At 45.8% G+C, this 17,818-nt stretch overlaps 1 protein-coding gene across 5 annotated transcripts in view; it reads left to right on the top strand.

Annotated features, from left to right (window-relative positions):
* RGMB (repulsive guidance molecule BMP co-receptor b) overlaps nt 1–17,210 on the top strand; it is a 44,137-nt gene extending 26,927 nt beyond the window's left edge. For all 5 annotated transcript variants that reach the window (XM_083464581.1, XM_083464583.1, XM_083464584.1 and 2 more), the window contains one exon: nt 13,068–17,210. In XM_083464581.1, coding sequence (XP_083320707.1) covers nt 13,068–13,733 — 666 coding nt within the window. In that variant the 3' untranslated portion in view covers nt 13,734–17,210. The remainder of the gene's footprint in view (nt 1–13,067) is intronic.
* Nucleotides 17,211–17,818: the final 608 nt, after the last annotated feature.

The raw sequence follows: 17,818 nt of genomic DNA, 5'->3' as shown, positions 1-17,818 counted from the left end.
CGTGGTCTCCTTTGTTGCCTTTCACTGACTGGCTCTGACTCTTACGGTTTGGTAAATGGCTGTTTTCGTGTCCCTTCTGTTGCAGTTTCTTTAATTTTCCGGGCAAATGTTCATCTCTCTGATAGGAGGCAAACAATTGGCACTAAGAATTCTTACACCTTAGGTGCGTGTTGTGTAACATTGTTGAAATAAAGGAGATTCTTAATCTCCAGTTGTGTCCCACATGCCCTTTTTTATCTGTAGAAGATGAGCATATCAGGTTTCAGGTCAAGAGTGTGGCGGCTTACATCAACTTTTACAACAATTTGTTCATTTTCATAGAATTGTAAAGTTAGAAGGGATCCCAAGGGTCATCTAGTCCAACCCTCTGCAATGTAGAAATCTCAACTAAAGCACTCATGGAAAGAAGCCTAAATTGCTTCTTTTAGTGCCTGTTTCTGTGAGTCGCAGAGCTTGGCAATTAGTAATGGAGGCACAATTTACTTAACTGGTTGAGACTAGCTTTGTCTTCTGGTTTCTGTGACACTGAGGCCAAAGAGTTGTGTATTATCCACCTTCTTGAATTCACCTTTGCCATCACTTACTATGTTTCTGTGCAGTATTAAGCTTGAATTGCTATCTTTGCCGCAGGTGAACTCAGCAAGATCTTTACTTGGCAGCATTGTAAATCCAGACTTCTTGAAATCTACAGGGCAGAGCACTGGATCTCTCTGACCTGCTTTCCAGCATTGCTCTGACGAAGTTAACAGATGGTTCAAATTGATTAGATCTCACCTGGAATCAACATAAATAGGTAGCAAAAGAACAAGGAGGGAGAATGCTGGCATTGACAAAATAAGAAAATAAGTTTGACCTCAGGGTTACCTTCTCTGTCCTTATGTTGGTTTCACTTCCTTGAAGGAAAAAAAAAAGGAGATTGGTTGTCTAGTTTCTCGGTGTCATTTGAAATGCCAGTTTTGTAACTGCTCGCACCTGTGCGCAGTGAGTCACTGCCCTATCTTGATGGGATCTTGTCCTTTTCCATCCTTCCTCACTTTTCGCTCTTCTCAAGGGATTGCTTATTTCAGGTAAATCCAGGTAACCATCTGTTCTGGTAAGTAACATTCATAGGTTCTGTACTTCAAAAATGGCATTGGGCCACCGGCATTGTTTTCGAAAATATCTGTCAGAAAATACAAGGAGTCAAAAAACACACACAAAAAGTCATATGTGGGCCTCCTGTTGAGTCAGAGTGCCATTTCAGCAGCCTGCATGACGACTGTGCTTTTGAAAAGATAGATAGATATGCTAGCTAGACAGACCTGTTTAGGGATTGCCTCTGACTTGCATCCCAGCCACATTTCCGGAAGAGAATTAGGTACAGTAAAATATACAGTAGGCCTTCTTGGGTACGGCGAGGAAACACCTTTGTGCTCATCAGCATGAAAAGGAATTTGCATTTCTTATCTACCTCTGTAGTTAGAAAATGCACCTGGATTTAGGCCTTGTGCACAGAACCATTTGAATGCATATGGCTGTCTGGGTCAGAGGGCAATATAACCCCTGCACCATCTGGTTCTTCATACAAAAGCAGAGCAGGCTAGTGGTGGATCTTTGATACTCTTGTTGGGACAATAGGGTGGCATTGTGGTCTAAACCACTTAGCCTTTGGGCTTGGTGATCAGAAGGTTGGCAGTTCGAATCCCCGCGACGGGGTGAGCTCCTGTTGCTCTGTCCCAGCTCCTGCCAACCTAACAGTTCGAAAGCACGTCAAAGTGAAAGTAGATAAATAGGTACCACTGTGGCGGGAAGGTAAATGGTGCTTCCATGCACTCTAGTTTCCACCACGGTATTCTGTTGCACCAGAAGCGGTTTAGTCATGCTAGCAACATGACTCGGAAAGCTGTCTGTGGACAAACGCCGGCTCCCTTGGCCTGAAGCGAGATGGGCTCCACAACTCCATAGTCGCCTTTGACTGGACTTAACCATCTAGGGGTCCTTTACTTACTTTACTTTTGATGGGACAGTATCCTACGCTGCATCTCAGAGCAGTAGGTCACTCTGCCCTCATTCTGCCCCATAGCAGGTGCATGAGACGGCCGCCTCTCTCTTTTCAAGTTTGAGTGCAAACCTACCTTTCTGTAGCGATAGACGAGGTGCTGCTGGCTCTTTGCTATGGCTTAGGCAGCGGTTCTCAACCTGTGGGTCCCCAGATGTTGTTGGACTACAACTCCCATCATCCCTGAGCTCTGGCCTTGCTAGCTAGGGGTGATGGGTGTTGTAGTTCAACAACATCTGGGGACCCACAGGTTAAGAAAGACTGGCTTAGAGGATGCCTGGAAAAACGTAGGCAGAGGGCCTTCTTGGTAGCGGCGCCCTCCCTTTGGAACGCCCTCCCATCAGATGTCTTCTAGAAGTCTACTTGACTTCTAGAAAACATCTGAAGGCAGCTCTGTTTAGGGAAGTTTTTAATGTTTGATGTTTTATCATGTTTTTAATATTCTGTTGGGAGCCACCCAGAGTGGCTGGGGAGGCCTGGCCAGATGGGTGGGGGTATAAGTAATAAATTATTATTATTATTAGGTTGGTCTTATCAGCCCTGAGTCTTTCCCAAGCAAACGTCAAGCCTTCCAAGGAGGGACTTGACAACACGGAGATCTTGCTGGCGGCAGAACAGGGGAGGATTTCTAGGGCTGTGTACACACCGTTCATTTTTAAAGCGCATGAGTTTCCTCTGAAGAATCTTGGGAACTGTAGCTTAAGAGCGCCGGGAATTATAACACTGGGGGTAAGCTACACTTCCCAAGATTCTTTGGGAGAAGCTTTGTGCATTGAAGGTCTGGTTTTGTACGCAGCCTATGTCTTGCTTCGTAAGATCCGGGCACTTGTAAATGTACTCAGGAGCTTCTCGGTCATTGGTCTTCAGAGCTAATGTCTCCTTGATTGTAGTTGTGAGAGGTTGCCTTATATTGAGGTAGGCAATTAGCCCATCTAGGCCAGCACTCCCTGTTCTAATGGGCACGGTTCCTTCCTGCTGCTGATGTTCCTCGTCTGTGAAAAATAGGAGCTGGGACTTCAAAGATGTTGATGTACCTTGGAGACGGGTCTCAGACGGGGCAGCTTGCGCCCATGAAAATGGCAATTTCCTAAGAGCCCAGGAAAACAAAAACTTTCACCAGGACAACTTGTGTGTTTTATTTTTTTAGAAACCAAACACCGGCGTTGAGACTATTGTCTTGCATGGATTATGTAAACATAAGCAAATTTATGGAAAATTTCTGTAATTTATAGTCTGATTCACCTACTGATGTGCAGGGACAATGTGCTCCGTGGGGCACTGGAGCTTCAGTCTCTGGCTCCTGGGAATCATGCACAGACCCACCTGTGACATTAGAAGTTGCCTCTGTATTATCAAAACATACTTTTGAAACCCATGAGGCCCAGAAACTCTGCTATGGGATGCTGAATTGGTGTCCCAGTATCCAGTTTTAAATTTGAACCCATGCAGTAGGAACATACATGGGTCATATCCAACTAACTCCTTCCACCAGCGCAAGAGATTTTCCTTGTGCAATAGATCTTTTCTCTCTGGTCATGCGTGAGTGGGGATTCGAGCCCTGATCTCCCAGGTCCTAGTCCGACACCCTAACTACTACACCACATGGACTTCCTAGAGTACTTCTACTGCAAGGCAGCTCTATAAATTGAATAGGTATACAGTGGTGCCTCGCAAGACGAAAATAATCCGTTCCGCGAGTCTCTTCGTCTAGCGGTTTTTTCGTCTTGCGAAGCATCCCTATTAGCGGCTTAGCAGATTAGCGCTATTAGCGGTTTAGCGGCTATTAAAAGCTTAGCGGCTTAGTGGCTAAAAGGCTATTAGCGGCTTAACGGCTTAGAAAAAGGGGGGGCAAAAAAATCGCAAGACTCGCAAGACATTTTCGTCTTGCGAAGCAAGCCCATAGGGGAATTCGTCTTGCGAAGCGCATCGAAAAATGGAAAACCTTTTCATCTAGCGGGTTTTTCGTCTTGTGAGGCATTCGTCTTGCGGGGCACCACTGTATAGGGAAAGCCAAATGTCCATTAGAGAGAAGGATCCAAAATATTTTCCTTGAAGTTTGAATTTGTTTGATTCTGGATTGTTTTATTGGATGTTTTGATGCATTGTAAACCACTTCTGAGATTTCCCCCCTTTAAAATATAAAGCAGTATAGAAATGAAAAGAATATCAATAACAGTAAAAAGAAATGCCGTTGATGGGAAAGGTGCCTAGACGTTCCATTGTGGCCACTGCAACAAAGGTTTACGGTGCCATTTGGCGATTCGCTTATACACTGGAACCTCGGTTTTTGAGCATCTCGTAAGCCGAACGTTTCAGTTTTCAAACATCTAAACTCGGAAATAAATTCTTCCGTTTTTGAATGCGGCTTGAAAGTTGAATGGCTTCCAAGGCGCATTTTAAAATTTAACTCTGTATTGTTTTTAATACTTGATTGGGAGCCGCCCAGAGTGGCTGGGGAAACTCAGCCAGATGGGCGGGGTATAAATAAAAAAATATTATTATTATTATTATTATTATTACTCCATTTTCTCAATGGAATTTGCCGACCGTCCATTGCGCCTTGGTTGTCCAACATTTCGGGAGTCAAACGGTCTTCCAGAACGCATTATGTTCGACAACCGAGCTACCACTGTATACCTGAGCTTTGAACGCTGTTTCATAGGTAACCTTTGACAGGCTGAGAGCGAGAGAGGTTGCTTAGCGCCACCCAGTGAGGTGACACCGAGTAGAGCTTTGAACTTTGCGCATTAAGTATAGAACTCAGGTGTTTGTGTGGCGTAGGTTGTCTTAGGAGAGCTGGGATTTATGGCAAGTGCTCCTTGCTGGTGAGCTGAGAGGATCGAGTGGAATGGAAGCATTAAAAATGAATGAGCCAAAGTAGTTCGGAAGGAAAGTTGGGGTGGGGTGGGGTGGGGGAGGCGAAATGTTTAACAAAGGCATTGATGTTTTAAATGCACAACAATATTACCTATTAATAATAAATGGTGTGGTAAGAGACCAAATGTGCCAGAGTAAGTTATTGCAGTTTATGGATTAGGTCAGAGAAACAAGTAAGCAATGCGGATGGTGTCTGGAGGTTCAGTGACTAAAAAAACATTTGCACAAGCCTCCTCAAGGTGGGTTGGTGTGGGATGTGTGGGAAGCAACCTTTAAGGGGCAGTAATTGACACAGCAGCTTAGTCTGTAGCTTGGGTGGGGTTGTCCTGAGGGGATACCTCCCCCACTCTGTCAAAGACTAGCATCCTGGAAAAAAATGCATTTGCAGTTCCTGTGTATTGCAGTTACATCCAAGATGGATGGGCTTGCATAGCTCATCCAGGGCTGGGCCTGCTTGCATTGGGAGCCTGCTAGCTAAATTTGGAAAGCAGTTAGTGACCATTGGAGGACTTTGATTTACTGGAGAGCAGTAAATCATACCTTGATTCTCTTTCATAGCAAAGACTGAAACAGCACATTCGCCGGCGGGTCTGCTACAGTAACAGCTGGTTGCCTCTGCCAAGACCCCATACCCTCCAACATTTCTCTGATGAAAATAAGAACGTCCTGTTCAATACTGCTGCTACTACTGCTACTACTAATATTTATACGCCACCCATCTGAATGGCTTGCCCCAAGCCACTCTGGGTGGCTTCCAACATACAGTAGAGTCAAACCTCAGATCCTGAACGCCTCCGTTTTGGAACGTTTCGGCTCCCGGACACTGAAAACCCGGAAGTAAATGCTCTGGTTTCCAAATGTTTTTTGGAAGCCGAACGTCCGACGCGGCTTCCGCTTGAGTGTAGGAAGTTCCTGCAACCAATCTGAAGCCACGCCTCTGAAATGTTCATTTCGGTAGCCGAATGGGCTACGGAATGAATTACGTTCGACAACTGATGCTTGACTGTATATGAAAACATAATAAAACATTAAACATTTAGAAAACTTCCCTATACAGGACTGCCTTCATATGTCTTCTAAAGGTTGTATAGTCACTTATCTCCTTGGCTCAGGGGTTGCATAACTCCATACCCTCCAACATTTCTCTGATGAAATTAGGGACGCCCTAAGAAAAAGTGGGACATTCCAGGATCAAGTCAGAAACTGGGATGGCTTCTGTAAATCCTGGACTGTCACTGGAAATTATGGACATTTGGAGGGTCTGCAACCAGCCTTTTTCTCCTGAAATGTTGTTAGACTATTTATTTATTTAGAAAGATTCATTAACTGCTTGATGACAAAGCTTTATAAATAAAAAGATTTCAGCCAAGCTAAAATACGCAAAGCTGTTGAAAAAACAAATATACATAAAATCACTGTCTGTAAAGCACAGATAAAATCAGCAAAACCCTTAAAAACTAATAGAGGTAACTACATTATATGACTACAACTCCTGTCATCTCTGACAATTGGTGTTGCTGGCTGGGGAGTCTGGAGTGTGTTGACCCAACAACATTGTGTTGAGGGTATAGTGTCGGGGAAGGCTGTTTTTATGATCTAGTCTGAAGCATCCTTGCATAGAAATAGAAATTGTGATAGGATTGGATGTTGCAGTTGGTTACTAGACAATGTCCAATGTTACATGGAGTAGACTCGTTGAAATGAATGGCCTTAAGTCTATGGTTTTCAGTGGGTGGTATTCTGAGTGTGATTGACGTTGGACATTGCCCTGAAGCATGGAGGGAAGACCTCAGATCTGGGGGCAAAATGTATCCCTCTAACTAACCCGTGAATTCTCCATATGTCATATCCCTTACCGGTCCTACTTTGTACCCTCCTTGAGAAGTTGTGGCTTGGCTAGAATGCCATCTTGAACTCTTATAATGCCTTTTCTTTTCCTGAATAGAGGATAGGAGTGTGTGTATAAGTTAGTCTACTGTAAAGGTAAAGGGACCCCTGACAATTAAGTCCAGTCACGAAGGACTCTGGGGTTGCAGCGCTCATCTCGCTTTACAGGCCGGGGGAGCCGGCGTTTGTCTACTTCCTCCAACAGTTTTTTCCAGGTCATGTGGCCAGCATGACTAAGCCGCTTCTGGTGAAACCAAAGCAGCGCACGGAAACACTGTTTACCTTCCTGCCAGAGAGGTACCTATTTATCTACTTGCACCTTGATGTGCTTTCAAACTGCTAGGTTGGCAGAAGCTGGGACAGAGCAACAGGCACTCACTCTGTCGCGGGGATTCGAACTGCCCACCTTTCGATCACCAAGCCCAAGTGGCACAGTGGTTTAACCCACAGCACCACCCGCGTCCCTCTACAGTGGTACCTCGGGTTACATACGCTTCAGGTTACATACGCTTCAGGTTAAAGACTCCGCTAACCCAGAAATAGTACCTCGGGTTAAGAACTTTGCTTCAGGATGAGAACAGAAATTGTGCTCTGGCGGCGCAGCAGCAGCAGGAGGCCCCATTAGCTAAAGTGGTGCTTCAGGTTAAGAACAGTTTCAGGTTAAGTACGGACCTCCGGAACGAATTAAGTACTTAACCCAAGGTACCACTGTACTGTACAAAAGTAAAAATTATAAGAACATAAGAATCTGCTGGCTCAGGGCAAAGGTCTACCTGATCCAGCTTCCTTTTCTTGCAGTGACCAACTATGGAAGCCTTGTAGGAAACATGAACACTCTTCTCTGCTGTAGTTTTCAGAAATGGTATTCTCCAATCCATGGAGGCACAGCATAGCCATCATGGCTAGTAACCTTGGCTAGCCTTCTCCTCTCTGAATTTGTCTGCTCCTTTTCAAAAAAACCATTCAAGTTGGGGACCACCACAGCGATTTCCATAGTTTAATCACACTTTTGCCTCTGGCCCCATCGTCCACTGGCATGTGGCTCCTGAAAGATTGCTTAGAAGGGAATGCTGTCCTTGAGCTGAGAAATGGTTAGCCAGTTGAGTCGCAGTCTGTGACTCCTTAATACCTTAGGGCAGTTTGAGGATATTCTGTAGACCTGTTAATAATGGAGCTCTGCGCCTGATTTAAAAGTTAAATCCATGAAAGATGATTATTTATTTGCTTGATCCTGGCCTTGCTGGAAAGCAGCAACTCGAAATGTGTGGTTTAATATATTTTTTTAAAGGTCCTTATCCCAAAGGTGGGATGTTCAGCCAAGAATACTAATACGTTTCAGATTATATTGCATTATGGTTTCTAAATTGAGAGAGAGATGTTTACATTGCCTTGCATAATGCATCCATTTCTTTTTATAAAAAACTACCCTACTTAATACAGGCTTTGGAAAACTTTGCTGCCTTTTAATAGGAGTTGTGTGGCCTGTAGAGACCAGTTGCAGAGCAGCGCTGCACTCAGGGCAGCAGGAAGGCAGACAATTGCTTGGCACCTTTTCAAGGCTAAGTGGTCTGTGGACAAAGCTCTACTTCCCTGGATCTTGTTTAGGCTTAATTCTCACCCTTGCATTTGTTGGTGAATACCAGGAGTGGGGAACATGTGCTGCTCCTTGAAGTTGTGGAACTCCCATCAGTCCTAGCAAGCATGGCCCAATGGTTGATGGGAGTTGTAGTTCAGCCACATCTGGAGGGCCAAAGTTTCCCTTTAGTTCATGAATAGTAGTAGTAGTAATAATAATATTTTTTATTATTTATACCCTGCCCATCCGGCTGGGTTTCCCCAGCCACTCTGGGCAGCTCCCAACAGATTAAAAACAGAATAAAACACCACATATTTAAAACTTCCCTAAACAGGCCTGCCTTCAGATGTCTTCTAAAAGTCAAATAGTTGTTTTATTTCCTTGACATCTGATGGGAGGGCATTCCACAGGGTGGGCACCACCACCGAGAAGGCCCTCTGCCTGGTTCCCTATAACCTCACATCTCGCAGTGAGGGAACCGCGAGAAAGCCCTCGGAGCTGGACCTCAGTGTCCGGGCTGAACAATGGGGGTGGAGATGCAGAAACCAAAAGAGAGCAGGTGACCTTTTATTGTCCTTTTCATGGTACACGCATCCCCCCATTTAGTGGGACTGCGAGGCCAGGATGTTGAGCGAGCTCAGTGTTTCCTCAGCTTAAGTCTCCAGCTGTTTTTGGACTACAACTCCCACCATCCCTAGCTAGCAGGACCAGTGGTCAGGAATGGTGGGAATTGTAGTCCAAATGGAGAGCCAAGTTGGGGAAACACTGGACTGGATGATCCTCAGGGTCTATTCCAATGCTATGATTCTACCCTTCTGCAACCTGGTACCCTCGCGATCTTGCTGGCCAAGTGTGCATCATCAATAGTCAGGAAGGATCTGAATTGTGTTCTAGCAACATTCGGAGGGACACAGTTTCACCATGCCAGCCCTATTAGGCACATATTGGGAGCAACGGTGTTTGGGTTTTTGTTCTGTTTTTACCCCACACCCTCAAAATTCTTATACAGTGGTACCTGAGGTTACAGACGCTTCAGGTTACAGACTCCGCTAACCCAGAAATATTACCTCGGGTTAAGAACTTTGCTTCAGGATGAGAACAGAAATTGTGCGGCCGCGGCAGCAGCAGGAGGCCCCTTAACTAAAATGGTGGTTCAGGTTAAGAACAGTTTCAGGTTAAGAACAGACCTCCAGAACGAATTAAGTTCTTAACCCGAGGTACCACTGTAAATCAAGTTCCTCCCAAGGATAGAACTAGCTGATTGATAAAAGAAAACAAGCCCCTTTCTGTGATTTCTCGGAGAGATGTTCCCCTTCATCATGGCTGGTGTCAATTTTATGGCACGTGCAAAGCGAAGATGGCAGTGGGGGAGAGAGTTCTGTCTCTCATTAGAAGTGATTTGTCCTGCTAATCTCTCACTTCAGTGTGAGCAGACTTGCACTTATTTCATCCGGCCTGCCAAAATTAACTTTCCCTCGCTGAGCGGCACTAGCGAGGCTGCAGAGAAGGGCCCGAAGTCATGTTGCTTTTTGTGTTTGGAGCTGCTAGATCATTCCGCTTCCTGTTCTGGGGGGAAAGCAGCTGTTTTCAGATTGCTCTTTTTCTCTCTTCAGAGAGAACTCCTCGGCAGAGGAGTTGGCTACACAACAAATTACTCGGAGAGACAATCTCCAGCGTATCCTCCCTCAGGGTTCTCAAACGGAGCTTTAACATGATTAATGCCAAAAGAGGGATTGCGAGTTGCTCCAGTGGAGTAGAAAGGGGTTGAATTCTTGCTCCAATCCAGACAACACTCAAAGTCAACTGCTCTCTTCCCTCCACCCCCCTTTGGGGAAAAAAAGTCCCCACTGGTCTCAGCTGTGGCCCCCGGCTATGCATTTAACAGATTGCTTGGCTGCAGCTGGTCTGCAGATAGCCGTCAAAGTGATTAAACCGAAGGAAACCGTAGGAAAATTCCAGTCACCCAGCACCGGTGGGAACATGTGGTGCTGAAATAATGAGGGTGTGTGTTTTGGGGTGGAGAGGAGGGAGGGGGGTTGGGGGGCAGGGTGGATGTCAGGGCAAAGGGGTGTTTAAAACTCTCCTGGTGAATTCACATTTCACTTTTTTCAATGTCCTGTCTTCTGCAAAGGTCTGGATAAGCTGTGCAGACTAATAGGCAACCTGGTTGCATTTATCTTGTGCCGAAGACCTACTTTCCTTGTAGCACAAATGGGGTGGCGAAAGCAAAATGGGAAAAATTGGTCTTTTGTGGAATAAGGTTTTTGTTTTAATGTCATGGTGGGGGAGCCCTCCTGCATACCTCTTTTCTTCAATTTCTTTGTAATCTTGCCCTGGAATATGTGTGTAGATCTGTGGCCCTTCCAAGGAGGAGTGTCCTGTCTTCTGCAGCCATCTTGGACAGCTAAGGAGGGGAGGGCAATAACAGAGAACAGCCAGTCCCCCCAGGCTGAGTCCAGACTCCTCCAGCACACCAAAGAAAGGGCTCAGTAATAAGAAAGGCTTCAATGGAAGGATCTGAATATCCCTTTGCCCCTGTGAATGAGCATAGGCTGAAAAGTGGAAGGGCATTTTGTAACCTTCTGTTTCTGAGTTTGGAGGGTTTGCTTCTTCTCCTTCCCCAACTTTGGCTTCCTTGATTTTGGCGGCACCCCAATTCTGTCTCTTTCAGTGTGCTGAAATCAGGCCTGCAGGCCTGGTCTGGGACCCTCAGGCATTGCAAAGTCTGCATGTTTTTCAGAGTGCTTTTCCTGGGGTTCCTATGGGCTGCAAGTCTCTCTCTCTCTCCAGGCAGCGTATTACAGTGCAACACGTTACTTGCCTTCAACATTATTTCTTGGTCCCCCACCATCTGCTAAAGTTCTTACTGCTGCGTAGCTCTCTGAAAACTCAGGGTTCGGGCAACTTGTCTGTATAGGAATACCTGAAGGAAGCTTCCCCAAGCTTTAATGTTCAAACCAGTACTTCACAAAGAACTAAGAGCTTCCCAATCCACTTCCCCAGGGAGGGATGTGTTCATACTCACAGGAGGGCATCGTAGAACTGTAGAGTTGGAATTATTATTATTATTATTATTATTATTATTATTATTATTATTATATTTGTTATTATTATTTATTATTATTTGTACCCCGCCCATCTGGCTAGGTTTCCCCAGCCACTCTGGGCGGCTTCCAACAAAGATTAAAAATACATTAAAATGTCACACATTAAAAACTTCCCTGAACAGGGCTGCCTTCAGATGTCTTTTGAATGTCAGGTAGTTGTTTATCTCTTTGACATCTGATGGGAGGGTGTTCCACAGGGCAGGCGCAACTACCGAGAAGACCCTCTGCCTGGTTCCCTGTAGCTTTGCTTCTAGCAGTGAGGGAACCGCCAGAAGGCCCTTGGCGCTGGACCTCAGTGTCCGGGCAGAACGATGGGGGGTGGAGACGCTCCTTCAGGTATACAGGGCTGAGGCCATTTAGGGCTTTAAAGGTCAGCACCAACACTTTGAATTGAGCTCGGAAATGTACTGGGAGCCAATGTAGGTCTTTCAAGACCGGTGTTACGTGGTCTTGGCCCCTGAGGGTCATTGAAGGAATCTCAGCTAAAGTAGTTAAAAGAGAAGCCCCAAACAGAAGCTTAAAAACCTCCAAGGATGGAAATTTGCCCACAACCTCCTGAGGGAGACCATTCTACCATTGAACAGCTTTTACAGTCAGAAAGTTCTTCATGGAACCATTTGTGGGAGCGGGGAAGCCTGCCTCACAATCATTGCAGTGAATCTTTCTTGGTTGCTTAGCATGGGACAGGTGGTTGCCCTCAGAAAAAAACACACCTTGCTGCTTCATCCCTCAGTGTCCCCAAACTCTTTTGGCCACTCTGAAGGGGTGTTGCTTTTCTTACAGTTGACTCCTGGCCTGTAGCGAAACCTGAGGAGTTTGTCTTCACTATAAGCACCCTAATGCACATTTATTTCATGCCATCTTTACTGTGGCATAAAACTCTCTTTTTATCACTCTGTGAAAGTATCATTCAATAGTTCTGGAGTTTGAGCATACTCTCGGTCCATTAACTGGCAATTCAGCTAGAACGTAACAATACAGTGAGCTGCTAATTCTTCTTTCCCTCATGAACTGCTCAGTCTTGGAGTAGGAAGCCAAAGCGCTGGGAATAAACCTTTAGAAAGGTTGCATGTTAACCTGCTTGTGATTTCTAGAATTTAGGACATTTGGTGTCTGCAGTCCAAAAAATCTGGAAGGCATCCGGTTGGGGAAAAGGATAATCTGAAAGTGTTTTTCAAAATTGGGTCTCCTGCTGTTGTGGGACTACAACTCCCATCTATCCCTGGCCACTGCTCCTGCTAGCTAGGGATGATGGGAGTTGTAGTCCAAAAACAGCTAGAGACCCAAGTTTGAGAAACGCTGGTAGAAGATGTTGTTTGCACCATGACATACAATTCAGATACACCATTTTGTGATGCTCCCAAGACTACTTTGGGGCAAGGTTGATTTCTGTTTCATTGAATGTTGCATGCTGATAATTGGACTGTGCTAATGGTAGCATCCTAGCGGGTATTGAATTTGGTGCCCGGCAGCGAATGGAGTCTTTTTGAGTGGAATTTAAACAGCTGCACGTAGCCGAGAGGTGTGTCGTGTCGTTCCCTGCTCTAATTCTGCTCTTCTTGGCTTCCCTTTCCTTCTGCAGATCACCATCATCTTCAAATCTTACCAAGACTGCACAGATCAGAAAGTGTACCAGGCCGTGACCGACGATTTGCCTGCCGCCTTTGTCGACGGCACGACCAGCGGTGGCGACGGCGACACCAAGAGCTTGCACATCGTGGAGCGAGTGAGCGGCAAGTATGTGGAGATGCACGCCCGGTACATTGGGACCACGGTCTTTGTGCGCCAGCTGGGCCGCTACCTAACGCTCGCCATACGCATGCCGGAAGAGCTCGCCATGGCTTATGAAGAGAGCCAAGACCTCCAGCTCTGTGTGAACGGCTGCCCCTCCAGCGAGCGCATCGACGACAGCGGGCACCTCCCTTTGCCCGTGATGGGGCAGCTCCTTCCTCCGGGCGCTTCCAGCCAGACCCGGTCCGTGTACACCTTGGAGAGCGCCACGGCCAAATGCCACGAGAAGATGCTTTTGAAGGACATCTATTTTTACTCTTGCGTGTTCGATTTGCTGACCACCGGCGATGCCAACTTCACGGCAGCTGCCCACAGTGCCTTGCAAGACGTCGAGGCTCTGCACCCCAGGAAGGAGCGGTGGCACATCTTCCCCGACAACGGGGCGGCTGGCCAAGGGCAGCAGCTTTTGTGTCTTAGTCTTGGACTCGTGTGCTTGATGCTTGTTGTGTTTTTGTAGGGTTGTGTTGGGTTCCCCCATCCCCGAGAACAAAGGTTTAAAAATATATATTGTCATAATATATTGACTTAAAGATTATATATGTATATACCATGTATATGAAGGGATGCTTCCGCCTTTCCCACCCCCTCCTCCTGGGACGCCCAGCGGATTGTACATATTGTGTTAGTTTTTCTTTCCTCATGTACGTTGGATGTAATATTCTTTTTTTGATTGTAATAATTTTTTGCTTTGCAGTTGGTGAAATGTTTTATAATGTCCTTTCATCAGGACCCGATAGAAAGCACTTTATTTTTTATATATTGAATATTTATGTGTATCTAGGTAATATGTAAAGCATTTAGCCACGTGTACATACATCATACCCAGTGCTCCCTCTAAGTATTACCTAGCTGAACTCACGAGCTTCTGCGGTCCTTTCCCCCTCCTCTCTCTGCTTCGCCTTTTGAGGCAAACCCAAGAAGTTGGCTGGAGGGGGGAAGATAGGTGCAGGTCTGGGATGAGCTAATTCTTCCTTTTGGACCCTGGGCCAGTAGCCAGCCTGTGTTCCATAAGAACAAAAAGGTCATTTGATATTGATCCTCACAATTGGAACTGCCCCTTGCTGCATCATTCCTGATGCAGACGATTCCCGCCCCCTTCTCCTGAGGACTGCTTTCTTGTGTGTGGCGGGGAGGTGGCATTTTGTGCTCGGGTATTGACTCGCCAAGTGCAAAATGCGTTTCTCGCCTCGGGTCATGAAGGGCACGGACGTAGAAAACGGTGTCTCTGTCTCCTTCCCAAACGTACGCGTGTGAAACCCAAAACTCGCCGAGGTTTTTGGGGCTTGGTCTCTTAATATATATCGATTATATGGATATCTTCAAGTGGTTTGTATTAAGTGTGTTCCCTATGATAGTGGTAGGCCTCACTGGGTTAATCATGTCTGATTTCTCTCTCTCCTCCTTGCCCTCACCCCTCCAAAAATGTAGGCACCCTCAGCCTACCTAAATCAGTTTTTTGCAACACCTACAAAAAAAATATCCCAAAGCTTTGGAGATAACCTTTTAGAATTCTGACTTAGGTGTTTGTCTAAAAAAGGAGAAAATAAGGGAACCCCACAGTTTGGTCCGAAAAGCTTGCTGTGCCAGCCTATATTTTACATTTGGAGCCTGAGCAGCCTAAGGCAACAGAAGCATTTGCTCAGAGGTTGCCTGTTCGTCATTCCCAGATCTAGTTTTTTGTTTGCAACTTGCTAAACTGCAGTAGCTTCTTCTGTTACAAAATTCAGACACCGAAAGAGAAAATTGAGGCACCTTTAAAGATCTGACTGATTTTACCAGATTGGTGATGCAAGCGGTAACCCACGAAGCCGCAGTCCACCTTAAACATGTCTGGATTCTACCTCCCACCATTCCTGACGTCAGCCATGCTGGCAGAAGCGGATGACATTGCAACAACAACTGGAGAACCGCAACTTTTCTGTCTCAGGGTGCAGCTATGAAAGTGTACATCGTGTTAAGTTTTTGAGGTGCCCCAAGATCATTCCTTTCATATGGCGCAGGCAATCATATACACATTTTATGTTTAGAGGCTCAATTCCCACTCCTGTGTTTTGCTAGAGGACCCTGTGGCATATTGCAGCTGCAGTTGGACCTACAGCCAGCTCTTTTTCAAAAGGCTCTTTGTCAACTGAGCCATGTTTTCCCTCCTCCCTATGTTCTCGTCATCATCCTGGGGGTGAGGAAGCTAAGAGTACTTCCCCCCCTCTCCCTTTTTACCTGGGAAAGCCCCACTGGGACACTTGGGAGAATCTTTGAGCTCTAGGTTGGCATCTAGGCGGGTCCAGATTTAGTGAGCAGAGGGGTAGGGTAGCTGAAATGGCTAAGTAAAGGAAGGTACGGAGCTAGGGCTTAGCTGAAACTTCTTGAAATATTTTTTTCAAAAGAAACAAACTTCTGAACTCCTGAAAATTTTTGCTTTCTTCTCCTGGATAATTTTTGGCAAAAGAACCTGGTCCTAGATGAACATGAAGAATTTTGCCCAGGCCATTTTAACTGGAGTACCCAGAGGTGCAATCTGACAGCGACCTGTGGCTCCACCCACCTGCTTCTTTGGCTTTTGGGGTCCTGGGCTGGGCCAGATTTCCTCCGTCTGAAATGCAGATGGCAATGACAAAGGGATGAGAGTTGTAGTCAACAACACTGGGAAGGAGCCATGTTGACTAGCCTTGGGTTAGGCTAGGGGATACAGGTGAGGATTGCCTTGTTGGGATGAGGCTAGATGCCATTTGTTCAGCAGAATGAGCTGTGAACCTACTAACGCCCTTGGACAAGATGCTCCTTTTTAGATTTGCCTCAAATCTAAAATGTGGCCATAATAATATTGGCCTGCATTGCAGGACCAGTTCAGGAGGTAAGAAGTACTGAAATAAAGCCAAACAAAAGCTTCATAATATTTGGTTCCCTTCGTGGGAATCCTGATCAGTTTTGGGAGAAGAATATTTACATCCTTTTTTTTATAATTGTGGAAAAAGTTGGAAATGCTTTTGGAAAAGTTCCTAGGCGAGGTGAAACTTCTGGCCACTGTGTAAATGAATTGGGCTGGCACTCGGAAGTATAGCGCTGAATTTGCCGCTTAGTCCTCTTTTCCCCACTGCCAGAATGGTTTTAAAACGGCAATTTTGTGTAAAGCTGTCCCTTTTTTTTTGTTGGTCAGGGCAGCACAGAATTTGAAGCAAAACCTCCCCCCCCCCTTCCCCTGAATCTTGTCTGGAGAGAAGCATTGATGGTCTTAGAATAGTTGGATTTTCCCTTTTTTTGTGTGCCAAGTGGAAAGGTATTTGTGGAAGAAGCCCGATAGACAAGCTTAGAGGTGTAACTGCTGTGTGAGCCCATCGTAAAGAGCAGCTGTGTGCTAGCTAATTTCCTGTGTTCCCAAGCCCCGCGAGTATCTATGTACACTAATATCTAAATCATAAAGTCCAGAGATAAGTAATATTTCAGAAATGTTAGAACCTGGAGTGTGTGGGGTTTTTCTTCTCTTTTCTTTCTTTCTTGTTCCTGCTGTGGGATTTCTTGAGAAAATGTTATTTGCACATGTTGGCTCTCGAAGTCCATCACAGTCAAGAGAGCTTTGGTTAATGCCAAACATATGGATAGTTTGAAGCGAGCGAGTGGTGTCTGGGGACAGCTTGCGCTTAGAAGGAACACTAGTTTTCACAGACACTCCAAACGGCTGGCTGTCTCTCTCTCTCTCTCTCTCCCTGAAGGCTTCAAACTTATTTTTATGCTTGAAAGAAAGGGGGGAAAGGAAAGAGAAAGAAAGAAAGAACCCACAGTGTGCCCAGTCTTTGCAAAGCCCCCTTTAGATGTGGTTCATGGATATACAAATAAGTATACATTTGTGTAAAAACAAAGAAAAACAAAGTGACCATGCAAGTGTACAAATACTTTTAAATTATTATGATAGAATAAAGCTACATACCATGTTGTGGAATGTTTGTAATGTGGTTTTACTGACCCCTGGTGGATGTCAGTATATGACATGCGAGATGACGGGTAATGTTCATAAGCTCTGTGTGATGCGGCTGGGCTACAAGGGTTTTTTCTAGCGCCAGCTGCATTGTGCCAAGGCAACTTCTGCCCTCCTGCGTGTTAAGAAGATGGAACACAGCCTTATCCTGAGCCAAGGCATAGGGCAGTTTTGTTCCGCACTGTCTACGTTGCCCCAGGATCTCAATGGGTCTTGTGATCCCAGGGATTTGGACCTGTTTTTTGTTCTAGTGTGCAAAGCATGTTCTCTGATGCTGCACTATGGCCTTTCCCAGTAAGGTAAAAGGTAAGGGACCCATGGAGGGTTAAGACCAGTCAAAGGCGACTATAGGGTTGCTGCGCTCATCTCGCTTTCAGGCCGAGGGAGCCACCGTTTGTCCGTAGGCAACTTTCCGGGTCATGTGGCCAGCATGACTAAACCGCTTCTGGCGCATTGGAACACCACAATGGAAACCAGAGTGCACGGAAACGCTGTTTACCTTCCCGCCACAGCGGTACCTATTTATCTACTTGCACTGGTGTGCTTTTGAACTGCTAGGTTGGCAGGAGCTG

The sequence above is a fragment of the Podarcis liolepis genome (genome assembly GCF_965112155.1).
Source record: "Podarcis liolepis genome assembly, chromosome: 11".
Taxonomy (NCBI): Eukaryota; Metazoa; Chordata; class Lepidosauria; order Squamata; family Lacertidae; genus Podarcis; species Podarcis liolepis.
Note: the sequence above shows the minus strand (reverse complement) of the source record. Positions and strands in the feature narration are given on the sequence as shown.